Consider the following 23,243-nt stretch of genomic DNA (forward strand, 5'->3'; position numbering starts at 1 on the left):
TTCTTACCACCCAATATTAAACATGTTTTCTTCCAAGTTTAAATGCCTTATTCTATCCCATAAGACCTTCCTACATCCCACTCCAACATGCTCATTATCTTCGTAAAAGCATCAGAAGGATAAGCAAGAAAAAGCACATGAAAACACTCTGCAATCTTTATAGAGTAGTACATAAATATAAGCTAGTATTTCTTTTATAGATAAATCCAAGTGTCATTACATACTTCCACATTTCTATTTTTAGCTATACCAATGTGCAAGAGCTACAATTTCCTAAGTGATTAGCATCTACTATAAAATGTTTTAATTAATAGAGTGATTTATGTTCTAGCAGAGAATAAATCATTTTTTACCTCAGGCCCAGACAAGTACCATCTACCTTTTTCAACATTTCCCCACTTAATTCTTCCTGCATATTGACAAAAAACTAATTTTCTTACAGTATTTTTTCTAAAGATTTTATTTATTTATTTGACAGACAGAGATCACAAGTAGGCACAGAGGCAGGCAGAGCATCTGAGGAGAAGCAGACTCCCCACCGAGCAGAGAGCCTGATGCGGGGCTTGCTCCCAGGACACTGAGATCATGACCTGAGCCGAAGGCAGAGGCTTTAACCCACTGAGCCACCCAGGTGCCCCCTTACAGTATTTTCCTTAAATTATTTCCCTATACAAAAGCCCAATATGGTAATTAGACCATTCAACAAACTCCTGTGCTCGGTATTCAAATCTCTATAATCTGATACGTTATCATTCATCAACATGTACTTGACGTTCTAGTTAGGCCAGTCCTCACATTCCTTGAACTAGACAACATAAAAAAGACTGTCTCAAGTTCTCTTCGCCTCTCCAAAGTCTACTTACCTTCTAAAACACACACTTCCATAAACGTCTGCCCAACAATTCTCTCCCTTCCCAACTTCTTAAAAATTACTCACTACATATACTTGGACATAATTAAATCCCTTTCATTATACAGTATCTTTTTTGAAATACACTTTATCTTTCTCGTAAAGATTTATTTTATTTCAAAAAGAGCGAGAGAGCTTGTGTGCATGGGGGAGAGGAGGAAAAGGGAGAAAAGCAGATTCCCTTCTGACTGTGAAGCCCCACATAGTGATTGATCCCATGACCCTGAAATCACAACCCAAGCCAAAACCAAGAGTCAGACTCTCAACTGAGCCATCCAGGTGCCCCTGAAATATACTTTTCCTTACTCTTCTGGAAATATACATTTTGTCAACAGGTTTTTAATTTCTCAAGACAGCCAGATCAAACATAATCTGTATCTTTTTATGGCACCTAGCCAATTGCTAGACACATAATGTTAGTTTTTCAAATGACCTTTCATATATGCTTATTTAACAAGTCACACAGAGTAACTTATTATTCTGGGGCACCTGTGTCACTTGGTCAGTTAAGCATCTGCCTTCAACTCAGGTCATGATTCCAGGGTCTTGGGATCCAGCCCTGCACTGGGCTCCCTGCAGGGACCTGCTTCTCTCTCTCTGCCCCACCCCACTGCCCGTGCTCTCTTTTCCCCTCTCGGTCTATCTCAAATAAAATCTTAAAAAGAAATAACTTATTCTGTCAAAAAACTGTATTAAAGATGAAAGTGGACACATTACATAAAGCTCAGAACTCTTGGCATATTGGGAATAGTAAACCCAATTACATTTGGATTCTGATGAAAGGTATTTAAAATAGGCAGGAAAATCATCATGATCCTTTCATTTTTACTGATAGTAGAGGTATCCTTCTGTCAAAACAGGCAAAGGGAAGACTTTTTTCAAAGAAAACTACAGTTATCCTCCTCACATGTGAGATTCTTAGAGACAAGTACTGAACTAAATTTTCATTTTCATTACGTATAAATAGTCATAAATTTCTGGTTACTAAAGATTTTAGCCATGTTGAGAACAGTTCTAATGATTTGAGTTTCCACACCTGCACTGCTCTGTTTTCCCACAATATGCATCTCAGTTACTACAGTTCTTTTCTAAACAATGTTAGGACAGTAAGAAAAATCCATAAAGCAAGTTTATGGATTAGTTTACCTCCATGACAACAGAAGATCTTCTCATCCACAATGGCAGCTATAGGCAGACAATTAAAACAATCGGTGAAGGTCTTCCACAATTTAATATTAAACCTTCGTTTGCCTATGAAAAGAATAAGCAAATAGAACAAATAAATCTATTTTCATGTTATCTCATAGCTACAGGATTATGAATAATTTCAATTTTATTCTTTATACAGTACTTTGCTTTTCTATAACAAATATTTCTTACACATTTTTAAAAACTAACTTTCAGCACCTTCCTATAAAGTTAAAAAAAAGTCTGCAAGACTGTGCTACGAATTTTATGGAAGAAATATATCAAACACTTTTGTCTTTTAAGATCACTATAATAAAGCAATTTTGAAACAGTCTAATAGACTACTAGTTTTTCTTTTCCATTCAATATGCACATTTGTTAAATACCTACCCAAATAAGCAGAAGTGAGAGGGTGCCTCTAGAGACTGTCCATTTTGACTCTAATGCACTGGGTAACATAGCATAAATTTATTGCCAAGAAAGGACAATTTCCAAGTGCCTGATTGGTATCCACTTCTGAGTGAATTACAATTTGGCACTCTTACAGAAAGTATAAATAGAGACACACAAAGGCTATAATTTTCCTGTAGTCTAGTATAAAGAGCTACAAAAAAAGACAATCTTAAGTGTATGTTCACCTTTTTAGAGTTACTTGATTTTCCTGAACTGGACAGTAAGTTGCAGCAACTAACCCAGGGGACGGAGGAAACACATAAACACTAATTTCCTAAGTTTTTATGCCATAACTTGCCACTCAATGAAAAAGTACAACTAAATGATTAGTATCTACTATAAAATGTTTCCATTAATAGAGTGATTTATGTTCTAGCAGAGAATAAATCATTTTTTACCTCAGGCCCAGACAAGTACCATCTACCTTTTTCAACATTTCCCCACTTAATTCTTCCTGCATATTGACAAAAAACTAATTTTCTTACAGTATTTTTTCTAAAGATTTTATTTATTTATTTGACAGACAGAGATCACAAGTAGGCAGAGAGGCAGCGTTTAAACTCAAAAGCAGTGTTTAAAAGCCTTTCTCAATTTCATTTGATGTCATTTCTATCCTTGAGGATATTCAAGTACATACTTTATCCTTAAGAATGCACCTCTCCTCCTGATACAGCTTTAGAAAAGTGGTTATAGTCAGATGTACTATAATCCACTTCCTCTCTACTGGTCTGACTTTAACAGTTGAAACCATACATTACACCTTAGAAATAAAGATGCAATGCAAAATCAAATGTGGCATCAGTCCTATTAGAACACAGCTCCATGAGAAGAACAGAGATCATCTGTCTTGTGCACTGCGCTACATTCTTAGTGTTTAAAGTAGTGCCTGGTATATAACACTTCCTCAAACATCAGTTAAATCAATGATTATATAAACCAAGAATAGGAGTTTGAATAGGACTCTACCATATTTAAGGTTGGAAAAAAGCAAAAATAGGTACTGATGGAGAATTCAGCACCAAAAATCAATAAATCTGAAAATCATTTAATTGGTTCTAAATTATAATTAACCAAACATATATTCTTTCCCATGGTCTAACAAAAGCAAAAGGCCAAATTCAAATGTAGTAATTTAGTAATAACACTTGGAAAAAACTACTACAAAACACAAATCAGTGATTTCTTATTGATGAATAAGAGTACAGTAAGATACACCAGAGTAGTTAGTATCCTTATCTCTAGGTTTATAGGCATAGATTAAAATTTCAATACTAAACCTCAACTTTTAAATAATTTCATACAACTTTTCAATATTTCTTATGACACAGGGCCAATGAGAATTTCCATCATATCATTAAGAATGCTGAGATCTAAAATCTTAATGGACACTAGAAAAGTAGAGGTTATTATCTATAGTGCCCTCTGTTTCACATGGATATTTTACTCTGTAAACTAATTACACGTGGGTCTTTCAGTTGTGTAAGCTGCAGTCAACCTGAAATAACATGACCAAGAAGAGCCCAAGGAACCAGTTTAATTAGTAACATGTTTCCCAGTTTCAAGGCCCTCTCCCATGAAAGACTCTTCTTGGTCCAATGCTTGATAAATTGTATTTTTTAAAAAACTGAATCAAAGGAATTTTTTGAGCTGAAAATTCTATTAGGGAATATTAAGGAATTTTCCCATTAAAAAAATAAATTTTTATTTTTACTTACATTCATCATAGAACCCATAAATGCGATTGATGCTAGCACACTCATGGTTTCCTCTTAACAGAAAGAAGTTCTCTGGATATTTGATTTTATAAGCCAATAGCAAACAAATGGTTTCCAAAGACTGCTTTCCTCTGTCCACATAATCTCCTAAGAAAAGATAGTTGGCTTCTGGTGGGAAACCTCCATATTCAAATAATCGCAGTAAATCTGTATACTGTCCATGAATATCTCCTGAAAATAGAAAAAGTCCACTTTAGAACACTTGGTTACTGTGGGAAGCAACTACAAATGATTCCCAATGTTTACACCCTTGTGTAATCATCTCCCCTTGAATGTGGGCTGGAGCTGGTGACTTGCTTCTAACAAACAGGATAGAGCAAAAGAGGGGAGGGCTGTCACTTCTGAGATTGGGTTACAAAAGATCATGACTTCATTCTGCTTGTACTCTTCTGTCTTCTCTCATTCCTGATGCAGAAGCCCACTGCCCTATGGAGAACACATGGCAAAGAACTGAAGGAGGCCTCTGGCCAACAGCTCATCAGGAACCAAGTTCTCACAATGCACTGGCCCATAAGTAATTGAATTCTTTCACTGAGCCTTGAGATTAATGTAGTTCCAGATGACACCTAGATCACAGCCTCGTGAGAGACCCAGAACTAGAGGAGACAGCTAAACTGTGCCTGAATTCCTGACACACTGAAACTGTGAGGTGCTAAATTCACGTAATTTTAAGGCATAAAATTGTGGAGTAACCTGTTATACAACAGATAACTAATTCAGTTACCCTTATTAGCTGGTAGTTTAATAAAGGTTACTTTGTTACACCAAAAAGTGACACAAGTAGCCAGAATTCAGAAATATTTAGTATGAATATCTTCTATTACCCTCAAATTTTTTCGTATCAAAGCATCTGAAAGAGTACCTTAGAATTTGATTCATTTTAAGATGTTATAAATAACTACATTTGCTTCATTAGAGTCACAGAAAAGACTGATCATTTCCAGAAAAATTTTTCTTTTTTTTTTTTAAGATTTTATTTTTAAGTAATCTCTACACCCAACATGGGACTTAAACTCACAGCCTTAAGATCAAGAGTTGTGTACTCTATCAGCTAAGCCAGCCAGACTCCCGTCCACAAAATTTCATGCTACTTCTTAAAGGTGATAATGTATTTAACAACTTTTCCTTAGCTAATTTCTTTTATTAGTTAGGTAATATAACAAGGAGCACCAAGCACATTACTTAAACACAGAAGAAAGCAAAAAAAAGTATTTGAAGAGCATATCAAACACCTGTAGTTTACAAGGTATGAATGTGGATCACTAAGAAACATGCAGGACAATGAAAATTTTTACATAGAGAAATAATTTTTGATTGAGCAAAAGATGACAATTAAGGCCATAAAAGCTACTTCATTAACACTAACAGCCACTACAAGTTATCAAATCAAAAGCCAGTATGATACATTACTTAGCCCACTTTCCATTTTTATGTGAACTACAGAAAAATACTTTCTATACAACAGGTTTTTTTTTGTTTTTTGTTTTTTTTTTTAAGATTTATTTATTTATTTGACACAGAGAGAGAAGAAATCACAAGTAGGCAGAGAGGCAGGTGGTGCGGGGGCAGGCTCTCCACTGAGCAGAGAGCCCAATGTGGGGCTCGATCCCAGGACCCTAACATGACCTGAGCCTAAGGCAGGGGCTTAACCCTCTGAGCCACCCAGGCACCCCATATACAACAGTTTTTCTGGCTATAACAATGCGATCACTCAGCCTAAGGTTATGAGTTTTTGCTTTTGGACAGAAGCCACTATAAGACTTAAAAGAACAAATATAAACTGTAATGTTACATCATCTTCAAAATAAAATCGTAACAAAGGTAGAACATCACAGATACTGCCATACTGACCCCTAAAACTCTGTTCTTGTTTTTTTTACTGGTATATCAGAATGCCTATTTTTCTACACCTGACAACATTGGATTATCAGTTTTCGACACTTTTTTAAAAAAAAATCTGACTACATTTTGGGATTTGTTTTTAAATTACATTTCACTAATTACTAGTGAGGCTGAGGATCTTACGTTTTATTGGCCATTTGAATTTCTTCTAAAATCTGTCTTTAAAAAAAAATCTATTGTATTGTCTTTCCTGTTTCTAAGAAACAATCTTTCACAGCAATCTTTGTAATATCATGAGTTTTAATTTTTATATTTTATGTAATCAAACCTATCCATCTCTCTATCCAACATAAATTTTCGAATGTTCTCTCTAGATTACCTTCAATGTAAATTCGGGAGGAAAAACTGATATTCAAATAGACGGTTTCCAGCTCTACTTATTTACATACCACAAATTTTCAGCGGTGCTTCCAACTCCAAAAGAATAGGCTGGCTGAGAAAGATTTCCCGAGACTTGATACATAAGCCCCGAACTTCTGCTTCAGTCATCTGCACAATCTTTCCTGGACGACATCCTCGTACTGTTAAACAATAAGTAAAATGGTCAGTTTTTAAGAATTCATCTACAAAATAATAGTCCTTAAAAAAAGTCATGCCCATAAAGATCAAGGTCACACAGGCAGCAAACTACCAGATACCCTATGGTGTCCTATGGTTAACAGTAAGACTATCCAGTGATCTTTGGCTTCCATCTCTATTATTGCTGCTTCCTGATTATGTTCCTTAAGGCTGCTACCACAGAAACATAGTCCTCTTTGTTCACCAGGGGCCAAACTCACAGCCTAAGAGAGCCAAAGGGTTGCAGGGACAGCACCTTTGAGGACAGCACAATCTCCCAGCAAAGTCTTACACTTAGGAAAAGGCCAAAACCCCATCATTAAAAACCAGTGGTTATGAAGAAAGGGAAATTAAACAAAAAGTAGCCGTCGGCAAGTGATTTTGTTTTTCATACACTTCCTTGGAATATTATAAGCAGGCCTAAGAACTAACCACCCCCCCCGCTCCATCTTCCAATCAAAACAAAACAAAATTTAAATGGTACCAGTTATTAAATTTTAATGATTATGTTTACAGTAGGGCATTATATTAAAAAACTCTAAAAGCTATTTAGATGGAGGAAAGCTACTTTTCAAATGAATGAGCAATAAAATCCATGAACTAATAAGTAACTTCTGGAATGGAGTGGGGAGGAATGGTACATGAGGAGTTCTTTATTTGCCCTACTGAACTGAACTTGTAATCATTGCCTCTCATCATTTTCTTCTCCAATGGCTCTCTCTAAATAAGACTCCTAGCTCCCATTTAATCTTAACTGAAAAAGGCATTTAAAAAAAGGAAGCAGAGACTGTATCTCTCTATGTCCCTACCACTTCCCACTTCCAATTAAGTCCACACATTTCTTGTTAAAAATTGCTGACTCTTTTGTAAGGCTGAGAGGTTGGGAAAAAAAAAGGCCCCCACACGCAAAAGCTATCCGTGTAGCTATTCCATTAATATAGTAGTATCTAAGTAACAGAAGAGAAAGAGACATTGCTGAAATGTGCTTTAGCAAATATGACAGTTAACAAGATCATCCCTGAAATTCAAACATGACCAGCAGAACTGCTTTTATTATGGGAACTTTAGCATAGCTTCTGTATTAGTACTAGCTCTCAAACATCAATTATCTACTTCCCAGGGATATCTGGATTTTTCTAAGACCAAAATGGGCACCTTACTTTGTACTTTCCATTAAGTATCTACAATACTAGCTTAGATTCAACTCTCTGTAAAATTCTTAACCTTGGCATTACGTTTTAAAAGCATGGGAAATGATGGTTACAAAATACAGCCCTATCATCAGTGCATCAAGTACCTATCCACTTTTTGGCATACTAAATAGTATTTTTCTCAAAGGATTAAAAATCTTTGATTTCAGATGATGAATATTTACCTAAAAATAATTATTTAAAGGTAAGAGCAATGGACAAGACAAAGAAAATACTTTTGGCTCCTTTTAGAAAAGTTTCTACAATTTCTGTTATGCTTCTGTAGTAATAGAAACACTTTAGATTACCAATATTTAGCTGTAAACTTGATGGCAATCATTTTTAAAACCACTGTGGGTCACTTTGATATGACAATTTAAAGTGTCTAAATTATAATGGTGAATACTTTATCTCATATTTGTTTTCTTTTCTCTGTAAATTATGTATTTAATTTTGATCTCCCAAGTAAGTAATTTACACTAAGGTGTACTCTGACTAACATTTTTACAGAGCTAAAAATGGTTCAACTTATAAGTCATTCTAATCCATAGAAACTGAAAATTTACCCAAACAAAAACATGTCCCATGAAATTTCATTGATTTTGAAATGCATGTTTTTCCCTAATTAAAGATCTATCAAGTTAGGAGATGCTTTGCAATCAGTAATTTCTTAGAATTTTAATTGGCAGTCACTTTAAGCCTTTCAGTAGCATATAAAACTAGTAATGCCTTTCATAATCCAATCACTTCTAAGAGTGAATGAAATGCAGTTAGGGAATCTAAGCATTTTTTTCTAAAGGTTAGGCATTTGACAAATGACCAAATTTTAGTTCTAAATTAGCTAAATGTTGGGAAAAGATGGCAGCCAGCTAATGGCAATCAGCTGTCAGTTCAAAAGTCCTACTCCCTTATGTACTCCCGCCAGTTAAGTATACCCAAATTTCCAAAAGCATTTCAAATTTCTCCCAGTCATCTGAAAGTAAGTAGTAAATCAAGGCAGTCTGTTACAAAGCGGAACTAGATCACTACCACAATATCCATGAGACATTCAAGAATTTGGGTATATGAGCTCAGATGCAAGTATCTAGCTGGATTATGAAGATACTATAAATCTGCACAATTCATTTGGTACAAAGCAATTTCACATCAGTCGTCTCATTTAATCCCTTTGATATCCCAAGAATTAGAAAGGGAAGTCATTATCTATACTATACATGATAGAGTTAAAAACCTTGTACAAGATGAGAGAGCCCAAGTTTTATTAAGAGTATAGAGAGTAAAAAGCAGCAGAAAAAAATTTAGAACCAGTCTTCTAACTCAAAACTCTTTCTCCTCTACTACCACAAAAAAAATTTTAGTCAATAGTTTACAAGAGAAAAATTTCAGCAGGTAATAATTACAAGCCAGGTAAAAACACAATTATAGCATACTGTTTAGAAAATACTTTGAAGGATCACACATAAACAGTACAGTACACTAACATTATGGGCATTTACTCAATAAATTTTAACTATGTCTACACTTAAGTAGCCATCATCCAAGACACCTGTGTGGTTTACTCAGTTAAGCATCTGACTTCAGGTCAGGTCATAATCCCAAGGTCCTGGAATTGAGTCCTGCATCAGGCTCCTTGCTTGGCAGGGAGCCTGCTTCTCCCTCTGCTTGTGCACTCTCTCTCTGACAAATAAGAGAGTGATAAAATAAATAAATAAATAAAAATAAATAAATAAATAAAATCTTTAAAAAACATATTAAAGAAAATAAAAAGTAACCACTACCCACAGGCAAGATATAGAATACTTCCAGCAGCCCTGAAGGCTCCCTTATACCCTTAACCTACAATAATGATGCCCAAGGTTAGTATTTTTACCTTGTCAGTATGATTAATCTGACCCATTTTTGAATTTTGGATAAACAGATATATACAGAGTATATACAGCATATACTCTTTTGCTCATTGAAATCTACCCATTTACTGTGTTCAGCAGCCACCTAAAGTATTGCATTGTATCAAATACCACACTGTATTTATCAATTCTATTGGGTCACTTCTTTTTGGCACTATTACAAATGCTCATGAATACTTGGATATATTTCTCTGGGGTAAGTAAAACACAGGAGAACTGCTGAGTCATAGGGAAGGCTCAGCTTAATTAAGAAGTTGATATAGACAGCTTCCTAAAGTAGTTATACCAATTTACAACCCACCAACAATGTTGCTCTACATCTTTACCAACACTGGGTGGTGGTATTAGTCTTAAATTTTAGCTGTTTTATTGGGTGTATGATGGTATTCAATGAGACTTCAATTTGCTTTATCCTGGTAACTAATGTTGAATATCTTTTCATGTGCTTAATAGGTCATTTAGAAATGCTTTTTTGTGAAGTTCATTTGGACTGTCTCTTAAAAAACTGATCTGTAGAAATTCCATGTCCCAAATGAATCTTTTGTTGGAGCCATGTATTAAAAGTATTTTTTCCCAGTTTATGGATTGCCTTTTCTCTCCCTCATGCTTTCCTTTGATGAAGTTCCTTAAAGATTTATTTATTTATTTGAGTGGGGGAGTGACCATGGAAGGGGGAGGTGGGGAGGGATAGAGGGAAGGAAAGAGAATCTCCAGCAGACTCCCTGATGGGCTCTAAATCATGACCCTGATATCTTGACCTGAGCCGAAATCAAGAGTCAGACACTTAACCCACTGAGCGACCCAAGTACCCCAATAAGTTCCTTATTTTAATACATTTAAATCCATCTTAGTTAATTTTAATCAATCTTTTTTGGTCACTGTGTTTTACATCTTGTTCAAGAAATTTTTGCCTCCTTTAAAGATAATTCCTTATGTTTCCTTCTAGATTCTTTAATGTTTTCTCCTATCTTATTTGATGATCCTTAATTTTGTGTCTGGTTTGAGGTAAATATCAAGTTTCATTTTTATCCACCCAGATATCCAAGTGATTTAGCACCTTTTATTGTAAAAATCACCTTTTCTCCACAGAACTGCAGGGGTAGTGTTGTAGAAAAATCAGGTGACCATATACACGAATGGGTCTATTTCTGGAAACTCCATACAGTCCCCTTAACCTGTTTATTTTTACATCAGTACTACACTGTCTTAATCATTGTAGCTTTTTATAAAGTGTTGGTATCTGGTAATAAAAGGATTCCAACTCTGCTAAGATTGCCTTTGCTAATCTAGGTCCTTTTGTATTTCAAATATGTTTTTAAATTGGCTTTTCTGGGGCACCTGGGTGGCTCAGTGGGTTAAGCCTCTGCCTTCGGGCTCAGGGCATGATCCCAGAGTCCTGAGATCTAGCCCCGCATAAGGCTCTCTGCTCAGCAGGGAGCCTGCTTCCCCTCCTCTCTCTCTGCCTACTTGTGATCTCTGTCAAATAAATAAAATCTTAAAAAAAAAAACTGCCTTTAAAAATAAATAAACAAACAAATAAATAAACAAATAGGTCTTTCTATTTCCCCGCACCCCAACTTGTGGGGGTTTTAATTGGGAATAAATACAGTTCAGAGAGAATTATCTTAACAATTTTGAGTCTTCCAATCCATAAACATGCTATCTCTTTTATTTAGGTTGTCATTTGTTTCTCTCAACAATGTTTTGTAGTATTTATGTAGTAGTCTTGCACATTTTCATTAAACTGAGTTGAGGGGGCACTGCTGTGTAAACATGGTTTCTTATTTCATTTTCTAATTGTCTGATATTAGTATCACTTTCACTGATTTTTGAATACTGACTTTGTTTCCTATTCTAACAGTCTGAAGATCTCTGGATTTGCCAAGTATACAATCATATCATCTGTGAAGGCAGTTTTACTTCTTTTCCAATTTTTGTATCTTTTCTTTCTCTTCACTGAATTGGCTAGGACCTCCATGACAATGTTGAAAAAACTGTGCTAATAGTCTTCTTTGTCTTGTTCCTGAACTTAGAGGAAAGGGCATTCAATATTTCACCATTATGATAGCTACAGTTTTGTACATACTCTAGTTTGCTAAGAATTTTTATCAGGAAAGGTGTTTAAATTTATCAAATACTATATATTCTCATCTATTGAGATAATCATGTAATCCCCCATCTTACTCTATTAACATGATTTATATTGAGTATTTAGCTTCCCTTGGATTCCAAGAATAAACCCCACCAAATTATGACATTATCTTTTTTATTGTAAGATTCAACTTGCTAATAATTTGCTCATGATTTCTGGGGCTGTATTTATGAGACAGTGGCTGGTTATTTCCTTTCCTTCCTATCTGTCAGATTTGGGTATTAGGGCTGATTTAAAACAAAACAAAACAAAAAAAAACAAGTTGGGAAGTGTTCTTTTTCTGTTTTCTGTGACAGACTATATAAAACTGACCTAATTTCTTCTTTAAATGTTTAGGTCAGCAGTGAAATCAAAAGGGCATAGAATTTTCTTTTTGAGAAGTATTTCAAGTATAAATTAATTTTAACATATGTAAGACTATTCAGAGTTTCTATTACTTGTGTCAGTTTTGCCAAAGTGAGTTTTTCATCTAAACTATAAAATTTATTAGCCTTGTTTACAAAATCTTTTGTCCTTTAAAATACGTAAGTATAACTTTTCTTTAAACCACTTGAAAATAGACTGTATATATACATCATGCTCCCTTATCAGTGTATCACTTCCTAAGAAAATTCTCTTACATACAGCACAGAGTAAGTTATCAGATTCAGGAAATTTAACACTGATATAAATCTTCAACGTGAAGAACAGACTACAATTTTAATAACTGTCTTAATCATGTCCTTTATAGCATTTTCTTGGGCTCTCGCACAGAATTCAAGCCAGGATTACATTATTGCTTTCAGTTGTTCCATGTCTTTACTCTCCATTACTAATCATGTCTCCTGTATCTTTTTTGATATTGGTAATTTGTTTTCTATTTTGTACATTATTAGTATTTCTAGGAGGTTTTTCATATTAATAATCGCTCAACAACTTTATTTTAAAAAATTATACATCTGCTTTTCATTTGATTCATTACATTTGATTTCTGCTCTTATCTTTATTATATAGCTTTCCTTCTACTTTTTGGGGGGTTATATTTGCTTATTCTTCCATTGTCCTGAAATAGAAGTTTAATACACAGACTCCCCCCCTCCCACACAGAGCTATAGATATCCCTCTAAGCATTGCTTTTGGTGCAACTGCACAAATTTGACACGTATCTCGTTATTATTCAGGTCAACATATTTTATAATTTTTAACTGTTATTTCTTTGTTAGCCAGTAAAGATATGTAAAAAGACACTGCTTATTTCTAAATATTTGAGAATTTTCCAGTTATCTGCTACTGGTTTCTAGTTTATCATTAGTGAAATCAGAGAATCTGAGACCTTGTTTCTTTCAAATTTACTGAGATTTGCTTCGTGGTATATCATATGGCATGTTTTAGTAAATGTTCCATACGTGTATTTTTTTAAAGATTTTACTTGACAGAGAGAGAGATCACAAGTAGGCAGAGAGGCAGGCAGAGGGGGGCGGGGGGAAGCAGGCTCCCCGCCAAGCAGAGAGCCCAATGTGGGACTCCATCCCAGGACCCTGAGATCATGACCCTAGCCGAAGGCAGCGGCCTAACCCACTGAGCCACCCAGGTGCCCGATGTTCCATACATATTTGAAAAGTGTGTATATCCTGTAGTTGTTGGGTAAAGTGTTCTATGTGTGTCAATTAGGTCAAGTTTACTGTGTTGTTTAAATCGACTAGATCCTTGATGATTTTCTTCCTTTGTTTTATTAGTTACTAAGAAAGGGGGATTACTTTATCTACATGCTTGTGGTTTTGTCTATTCTAACCTTTTGGTTCTATCAACTTTTCCTTTTTTGTGTTTTAGATCTATAAAATTAAATACCTAAAAAATTTAAGATTGTTTTATCTTCCTGCTGAATTCATTCTTTTAACATTAATCAATACCCTTCTTTACCTCTAGTGATACTTCTTGCATTACTTACTATTGCTGACATATACAGCCATATATAGGAAACCAGGCTTCCTTTGGTTAATATGTGTGTATATGATGTATTTTTCCCACTCTTGTACTTACTCATCTGTACCCTTAAATTTAAAATATGTCCCTTGTACGTAGCAGAATTGGTGCTCTGGGCTTTGTCTTGACTATTTACTCCTTTCTTACTTACTGTAATTATGGACGAAGTTGAGTTAAGGTCTACCATCCTGTCACTTGCTTTGTTATCACATGTTCTTCATTCCTTTATTTCTCTTTTCTTGCATTTCTTTGGAATAATCAATTATCTTTAATTATTCCATTTTCTCCTCTACTAGCTTTTTAGTTACATATTCTTTTTCTTTTGGCAGTTACTCTAGAGATGACAAATGTTACTTTTTTTAAAAAAAGATTTTATTTATTTGACAGAGAGACAGACAACTAGAGAGAGAACAGAAGCAAGGGGAGTAGGAGACGGAGAAGCAGGCCTCCCACTGAGCAGGGAGCCCATGTGGGGCTCCATCTAATCGCAGGACCCTGGGATCATGACCTGAGCTGAAGGCAGATGCTTAATGACTGAGCCACCCAGCCGCCCCAACAAATGTATTTTTGACTGAGTTATCACTTTCTAGCCTTTTGTTCTATAGTTGTCCTACACTGCTTCCACACATTTGAAAACTTACAAGCCATAATTATTTTAAATAGTATTAATATATATTTACACATATTTATCCTTATTGTTGTTCATTTATTTCTGCAGTTCTGTTCTGGGATTTTCTTTCAACATGAACTTTAATACTTTCTAGTACCAGTCCAAATCAATACATTTTCTCAACATTTGTGTCTTCATTTTGCCTCCACTTTTGAAGGACATGCTCAGTATATTTAGAATTCTAGGCAGCATTCTTTCCTTTCCTTCAGCAGACTGAGAGGCTTTTCTATTGTTATCTGGTGTCTATAGTTCCAAGTGATGTATCAACCATCATTGCTCTCCTAAAGGTACTGACTTATCTCCTCTGGCAGCTTTTAAGATTTTCTTTTTCTTGATTTTTAACAGTTAAGTCTATGATGGGTCTCAACAGGGTTTTATTTGTATTTTTGCTACCAGAATCCACAGAGCTTCTTTAATCTGTGTTTTGGTGTCTTGATGATCAGTTTTGGAAAAACCTTGGTCAATATTACCTCCAGACTGTATTTCCTTTCCTCCTGGGACTCCCCCATTATGCATGCTAAGCCTTTCGACTATCTCCTGCTTTACTTCCCCTCCATTTTTTTCTGAGCACTATATAATTTCTATACAACTTTTTTTTTCTAGCTTACTACTGCCTGTTTCTAGTGTGCTAACAAGCCCAACTCTCAAATTCTCATTTTTAGCTCATGTATTTTTCTTAGTTGTAAAGTTTCCAGGACTCTGGTAAAATTTTCCATCACTTCTTATCTTGCGCATATTAAATCAGTTACAGTCCCTCAGTGATAATTCTAACATCCGAATTATCTATGGATTTGTTCCCTTTTTTCCTCTTGATTTTTGGTCAGTTAAGCCTGTCAGCAATGTCCTGTACATTTTGCTGAATGAAATATCTGATTATGAATGAAAACCGTGTAAGTTCTAGATGACTATCTTCTTTTTAGCAGCAGTAGGTATAGTGACAATGATTTACATTTTCTTAAGGGCTATGGTCAATCTGAAGGAATGGCCATGATGGGGTATCAACAGAAACCTCAGAGTGTAATATAGCCTAACTTGGCAGTCTTCAATTTTTACCTCTGCCACTAGGGTAATACTGGAATCTCTACTCAGAATTTTAGCTTTCCAGTTACTGTTTTCTTCTGGGTTTCTTAGAATCTTCTCTTGCACATGTGTACCTTAAAAGTCAGTCAATGACTTCAGGAGGGCCAGACTATAGATTTTAGGGTTAGAGTTTATGTAGTTCTCTCCTCTTTCAGATTTATGTGTCAACTGTTTTAATGGCTTCAGACAACCATTTCTCCTCTAATCCAGTAAAACTGCCACTTTTTGTTTGGGATCTATTCCCCTATACTTCCAGTATAAAAGCCAGAGTGACTGCTGAGCTTACTGGTGCTTACCTTTTCTCAAAGATTGAAACCCTCAAACATTTCCTGGGTTGGTTGCTCAAGTAAATATAGAAAAGGACACAAAATATGATTAGTGTCCACACATTAAATTCAAATGATTACATATAAAGAAATTTAAAGAATACCTTGCAAAGGCCTAGACACTACGGGCCCTAACCCTATATTTTACCAGTCCTAATTCAATCAGTCACACTATTTTGGTGGGAGCATTAAAATCTCCTCCTCCTGATAGGTAATCTTTCTGCAAAATCACATTTACATCAGGAAAGGGGGAAAACATGAAGATCCAAGGATCAAATCCAGCCCAATGCATGGTTTTGTGAACTTAAAAAAAAAAAAAAAAAAGGAAAAAAGGCATAAAAATTATATAACATTTCAGTGTCCACATATAGTGTTTTACTGGAACAGAACAACTCTTGTTATTTTTTTCTTCTTCTTCCCACTGTTATGTATTATCTATGGGCACTTTTGTCATACAATGGCAGAGTACATTAGTTACAATGGAGACTCGGAGACTGGGCATTCCCCCACTTCACACCGCTTATGGTACTACAAATTTCAGAGATACAGTAATAACTCAAAAGTGTCTTCAGTGTCATGCTTGTTGCTGTATTGCAACATTTTGCTTTTAGTACTGCAACATTCTGATTTTATTACAGTGCACACTCATCATGTTAAATCAGAAAAATAGAATGCAAATGTTACACTTTTAAAGCACACTGGAGTGTGGATTATTTTGTTACTGAATTAGATGGCTACGCATTGTATTTGTAATATTACAACTGTGCTTAAAAATATGTGTATATGTATGTTCACATTACCAGAATAAGCACTCATCACAAATCCCCATTTCACCAGAAAGCAACAATCAGAAAAACTTAAAAATTTTAAACAGAATCTCATCAAAGCAGAATCTCTTTACAAAAATAAAAATGAGACTGCAACCAAAGTTAAGTTTCTAACTGGCTCATGTGTTAGCAAGAGAGAAAAGCAATTTACTAATGGTGAGTTAATGAAATCAAGTTTGATTGGAAAAGCCAAAGAAGTATGTCCCAAGACAATAAACTTATTTAAGACCATTAACCTTTCTTTAAAAACAGTTCTTGAAATGTTGAGGACAATGAGAGCAACATCAATAACCAGTCAAAAACAAAACAAAACAAAATAAAGCATTCTCAGTGGTCTTCCTTGGCTCTTGGGGAGTTCACAGATACTACCAATACTTAGCTGTTTCTTATTTGGGGAGCCAATACTGAATTAAGTGACTGAAGTTAGCATCTATGAATTGTCTCTGTGGAAATACAGGCAAAAATATTTTCAAGAGAAAAGCCTGGGTGGCTCAGTCTGTTAGTGTCTGCCTTGGGCTCAGGTTATGATTCCAGGGTCCTGGGATCAAGCCCCACATCCGGCTCCTTGCTCAGCGGAGAACCTCCTCCCTCTGTTTGCTGCTCCTCTCTGTTTGTGCTCTCTCTTGCTCTCTCTCTGACAAATAAATAAGGTAAAAAAAAGGTAAAAAAAAATTTTTTTTTCAAGAAGCCAAGAAAAAAACAAAATGAAAAGTGATAGTGTCAAAAATACAAATGAAACTCAAAAAAACCCTAGTTGGACAATTTTACAAAGCTTATGAAAATTTAAGGTGTCTATAGTCTATGAAGCAATTGATCAGCAGAAGGGCATTTAATTTTTTGGGGTTTTTTTGTTTTGTTTTTTAGGGGGGAGAGGCAGAGGGTGAAGCAGAGAGAATTTTAAGCAGGCTCCCAGCCCAGTGCAGGGCTTGGATCTCATGACCCTGAGATCATTACCTGAGCCAAAACTGACTTAAGTGAATGAGCCACCCAAGTGTCCCAAGAGAAAGATATTTTAATTGATCAGGTATTGTTGAAACAGTGGTATCACTAGTGAATGTCAGTAGTGTTCATGAACTTAACCACTGTCAGTTCCATGGATATTTGTCAGAAATAAAAACTGAGTATCTTGAATTGCCTCACCACACAGCAGTATGATGGCCTAATAGTGACAGCTTTATTTTAATTTTTTTGAGCTCAGGGCCAATACTGAAATTTTTCTGAATGACAATAATCACTATCACTACTACAGGGAGTTTTATAAACTAAGATTTTGTTGCAAACCTGATGGTGTTTCCTAATAATTCAATATAAAATGTAAGGCAAAAAATACTTACACGCAAAACATATACTGTGGTAAGTCATTTTGATAACTAATGCTGCCTGAATCACAAGCAAATGTCAAAGCTGCTTTATACCCTCCCAGTGCTGTCAAAAGTAAAAACAGGATATTCATTTCCTCATAGATTTGCAATGAATATATTTTCTAAGCTCAAACCACAGTTCTAACAACATTCTTTAGATCTCAATGCTAGTGCAAAATATATCAACATCTATTTAACTGTGTAGTTGAGCTTCTACCTAGCCCTCTAGTGGAACTGATTAGTGTGCAATGTGATGACATGCTAAAAGGCAAGTATCAAGAGGGGAGTAATAGAATTCTATCAACGCTTTCCAAATGATGACTAAAATCATTAACTAAAATCATATGTTTGTGGATTGATATCAGTACTTGGCAGTACCTATCTGTGTTAAAAGATACCTTCCAAGATGAAATACGAAGATCTTATTACAGATCAGCATTAACAGATGAACACTTGCAATCGAACCTCAATTAAACAAGATACAATCTTCTCCCAAAAGAAATCCCCTCTTCCTATGACTATACAAAATGTACTCGTTATATTTCAAATTTCATATTTGCGTAAAAACTTTCTTAATTCAAGTCTTTTAAGTTACAAATGGTATGTGAAATACAGGTGGTTTTTATGCGTAGTTTGTATAAACTAAATTTTATGTTTCAATAACCATGTGCTATTTTTTCCAGCAAGTTCTAATAATTGTCTTCTCTAAAATAGAAAGGATGCCAGGAAAAAAGAAGCAACCCCACTACTATCATGTCTGCCCCACGAAATCTTAGTAATCTTCATTAACCTTTAATATTTTAATTCACACTTATTCTACCCTATCCTGTCCCCCCCAAATTACTAAAGGATATATATAAGTCAAAAGCAAAGTTAACTTAAATCCAGACCTCTTAAATTTCCCAATTTTTTTTTCCGTAGGATGAAATGGCAATTTCACCATTATTTAGCACGTAAGTCTCCCTTTAAGCCACAAAAAGTAAAAAAAATTAAAAAAGTAAAATTTTCACAAGTGGCTAAAATGTGGAATTTGGGTTTTAAGTGAATGAATTAGGCAGCTGTCATAATTTCAATTGAAGCCTCCTGATAGGAATAATTAATGTGGCCTTCAGGAGCTCTGTGCAATACCTCAAACTGTACTACTGTGTATATACATGAACATATTTTTCTGAGAAGGCCCATGGCTTTCATGAATTCTCATGGGGCCTGTGAATAACCGTAAGTTAAAAAGGGATTCCAGATACACTGGTAAACAAATAATGAGAAAAAAATAAAGAAAAGTAACAGACATAGGGGAGAGCCAGATGTTTCAGGAACACAGATAGAGTACCCTAGCTCTATAGGATCAAAGTGTTATCCCCCTTTTCTACTACGCTGACAACTGCATGGTACAAAATAATGGTGGACAAAACTGCTAGCACCTTGGTACAAACCAAAGCAGTGGCGCCAAACCGTAGTGGTAGTCGTGACGATGTTCACTGCCGTGCACTTTTCAGTGAAACAAAAAGTCCGGTTTCACTGAAGAATGCCCTCAAGTAATAAAAAATTACCAGTTTTATTAAATCTCCACTGCTGAGTATGTCTTTTTAATATTCTGTATAATGAAATGGAAAGTATCCATGAGCATTTCTGCTACATACCAAAGTGCAATGGAGGTCTTCAAGAAAAGCACTCGTGTGACTGTTTGAGCTCCAAGCCGATCCAGCCACATTTTCCACAGAAGATTTTTATTGTAAAGCACAACTGACAAACTATAGTTATTTACACTTAGATATTTAACAGATACTCTTGAAAATGAACAAAGTGAGCCTGTCATATCAAGGGAAGCAAGTGACAGCATTTGTGTTAATGATAAAACCCAAGCTTTCAAGTGAAAATTAAAATTTTGGAAACCTTGTACCTAATACCATGAATTTGACAGCTTCTCCATACTTAAAGACTCTTCAGGTATCTTGTAGTATTAACAATTATGATTTTTAAAATACTGCGTCAGATGTGTCAACATTTGAACATCTGAATAATTTGGTTTAGCTGGTATTTCCAAATGACCAATGCAGGCGACAAAGAATGTGTAAGATACATTTAAAGTGCAAGATCACTGGATTTTCATGTAAAGTAACAAAAAAACTCACCGATATTTCAGATTCCACATTACAACTAAGCTTTAAGAAATTACCACTTGTTGATTTTTAATATAACATGAAAGAATACCCGCAATGATCTAAAAAGACTACTACTAAAATACTCCTTCATTTTCCAACCCCGTATCTGTATGATTAACTCCTATAAAGCCAGACATTAGAGAGATTTAGCTATCACTATTTTTGTTGTTTTAAAAAGCATTATTTATGCTAATACGTAATGGGTTATTATTTACGAGTGCATTAAAACATAGGTATTTTAACATTGTTTTATTTCTAATACAGTACTCATTAAGCCATATAAATAAAAGCTCTTGTCCTCTATTCTTTTTAGTAGTATAAAGTGGTCCCTGGACTCAAAAAGTTTGAAACCCAACAGTTTAGTCCCTAGCTAAAAGAAGGCATACAACATATCTCCTTAAATTACCTTTCACCACTGTGTTCTCCCTAGAAGTATCTCTGTCCCTCAACACCAACACTAGTATGCCAAACCAGATTACAAACTCTGGATGACGGAAATAGGAAAGAAGTGTTTTACACATACATACACATGTATGACAAAAGTGGCTGTATGCAATTAACATAATATAGAGGACAAAATATATGTTAGATCCTCACACAGAGTCGTCTTCTCAAAAATTACTATGAGGAATGTTCAGGGCTCAGCAGCACAAAGAGTCCTCTATTCCCTCTTTCTCAGTTCAGGTTTATACTAGTAATCGCAGCTAACTCTCTGAACTTTTATTATGTACCATGAATTGTTCAAAGTGATTTATCTGTTCAGTCTCTAAAGATATATTATGGAAGTAGATATTTAATACCATCCCCAATATGCAGAAGAAACTAAGCCAGGGTTAAAATTAAAATACATGCAGAACCTGTACCCTAAGCCAGTATAAACACGGCCTCCTACTGTATCAATACTAATGTATCTTGAGTAAATACATAACTAAGTGAACATCTGATTATCATTCAGGATTAGCTATTGCAGTTAAGGCCCAATATTCATAAAAATACATTCCTTATGGTCACTGTATAATTTAATCTTTCTCTCAGAAGCCTCGTCATTTTCTCTGACTACTTTGGTTCAATTATTTAATATTCAAATAACATAGTTGAAACCTACAGATAGACCTATGAAGTTTCATTCTCAATTTACTAACTGAAATAAAAACTCAGTATAACTGAACTGTAACATTCAAGAAAGCTATATAATAGACGTCCTTAAACTTGATTTCTCTCAATCTTGAAAACAGTAGGTAAAACTGGGGGAAAAGTTAAAGTGGTGTTAGACAAATACTCAAAGCAAGAAAATGCTTCAGTCAACCTCTGACTGACTAGATGGGGAACTTAGGGATATTCCGATGAACATTCTGGGAATGAAATTCCCTTACGGTGAAATAACCTGTATCAAAACCTCCAAATTACACAGTGTTGGCACATAATCACGATCCAAGGGCAATGTTCCTACAATTAGGTAAAGACCTCTTACTTGTCCTTGCAAAGATACAGGTAAATTTGGGAAAGTAGAAAGAGTCCTGAGGCCAGGGATTTTCAGGAAGATATATACACCCTCAAAAATCACTCTGCTAGACATATGAACAGAGTAAAGGCAGAATAAAGGGTAATTGCCACTGTCCTTTTACTACCTTTTTCTACTGCATTACAAGTATCCACCTAGTCCAGGGACTGAATTCTTCCATCACTAGGAAAAGACTGGCTACTGGTTATTTATACTTGCTTGACTTCAGAATGAGTTTCTGTATTTTTATTCTTCTACCTCTAAGTGAAGAATAAAGACTATTTCCACTAAAGCCATTTTCAATTTTATCTAACAGATGGAAAGCCTCTGTTGTATGGTGTATTTCAAAAAACAAGGTATAAAAAAAAAAATTGCATTCCACCTACTAATAACCAAGACTTTGAAGGCAATCCAATTCAATCCTGGGGAAAGGTTGAGGGTGTACAAGAAAAGAGATGGGACCCCGATGACTTTCTTCTTCCTATATTCACTGATCCTCTATGTTTCCAGGGAAAGTAGGCCTTGAAAGGGTTAATTACAGCTGCTAGAAGGGCAGTGTGACTTCTTTGCCAGAGTATAAATTTGTATCCACTCAAAATTAAATTCTAGAAAATTCAACTGAGAATTCCCATCATCCACTGCCACACCACTACTAAACCTACTGCATTTACAAACCATTTCTTCTCTTTGCATCCCTATATTCCAAGTCTTCCAGGATAACCTTTGTTTCAGAAATACTTAAATGATTTAAAATTATTATTTCTAGATACCTCAACATAAATGACAGTATTATTCTACCTCTGTTAGAATTGAGGACACATGCCTCCAGAATGTCAACACCGTTAAATAGTAAACATGGAAAGTAAGATAGCAGAGGGGAAAAAAGCCCACTAGATACAATTTGCTATCTTCCCCTTAATCCTAAATTTTAATATATAATCCTAGCTCTAGATTCAGATGTAAACAGATTTCTAAATCCTAATGAATTTGAATCTTGGATTTAAATATTTACCAGAAAAGCTCCAGCTCTGCACTCAAATAACAAAATGAAAACAGACCTAACTTCCATATCAGTTTTTAAAAATGTTCCTCCTTTATATATATCCTTTACCTTCTTATCCAGGAAGAAGCAACAGGAGAGAGAAAGGATTCCTCAGATGATCTTCCCTACTCCCCAAACTGCTCTTTTCTAATAGACCTGGCTTTGGATCTATACACAACACTTTCCCTGAGGAAGCTGAGGTTGCCAGGAGCAGCTAGACTAGCACTTCCTTCAAACCACCTAAACTTCAGATTTCTGGTTCATAATTAAACAACTT

General features: G+C 35.2%; 1 protein-coding gene across 3 annotated transcripts in view; it reads right to left on the minus strand.

Moving 5' to 3' along the window:
- The window catches only part of PPP1CB (protein phosphatase 1 catalytic subunit beta), a 43,291-nt gene that overhangs the window by 15,588 nt on the left and 4,460 nt on the right, over nucleotides 1-23,243 (minus strand). For all 3 annotated transcript variants that reach the window (XM_044261843.1, XM_044261844.1, XM_044261841.1), the window contains 3 exons: nucleotides 6,618-6,749; nucleotides 4,267-4,497; nucleotides 2,057-2,161 (listed from right to left, as the gene is read on the minus strand). In XM_044261843.1, the coding sequence (XP_044117778.1) occupies nucleotides 2,057-2,161; nucleotides 4,267-4,497; nucleotides 6,618-6,749 (468 nt within the window). The remainder of the gene's footprint in view (nucleotides 1-2,056; nucleotides 2,162-4,266; nucleotides 4,498-6,617; nucleotides 6,750-23,243) is intronic.

The sequence above is a fragment of the Neovison vison genome, chromosome 8 (genome assembly GCF_020171115.1).
Source record: "Neovison vison isolate M4711 chromosome 8, ASM_NN_V1, whole genome shotgun sequence".
Lineage (NCBI taxonomy): Eukaryota > Metazoa > Chordata > Mammalia > Carnivora > Mustelidae > Neogale > Neogale vison.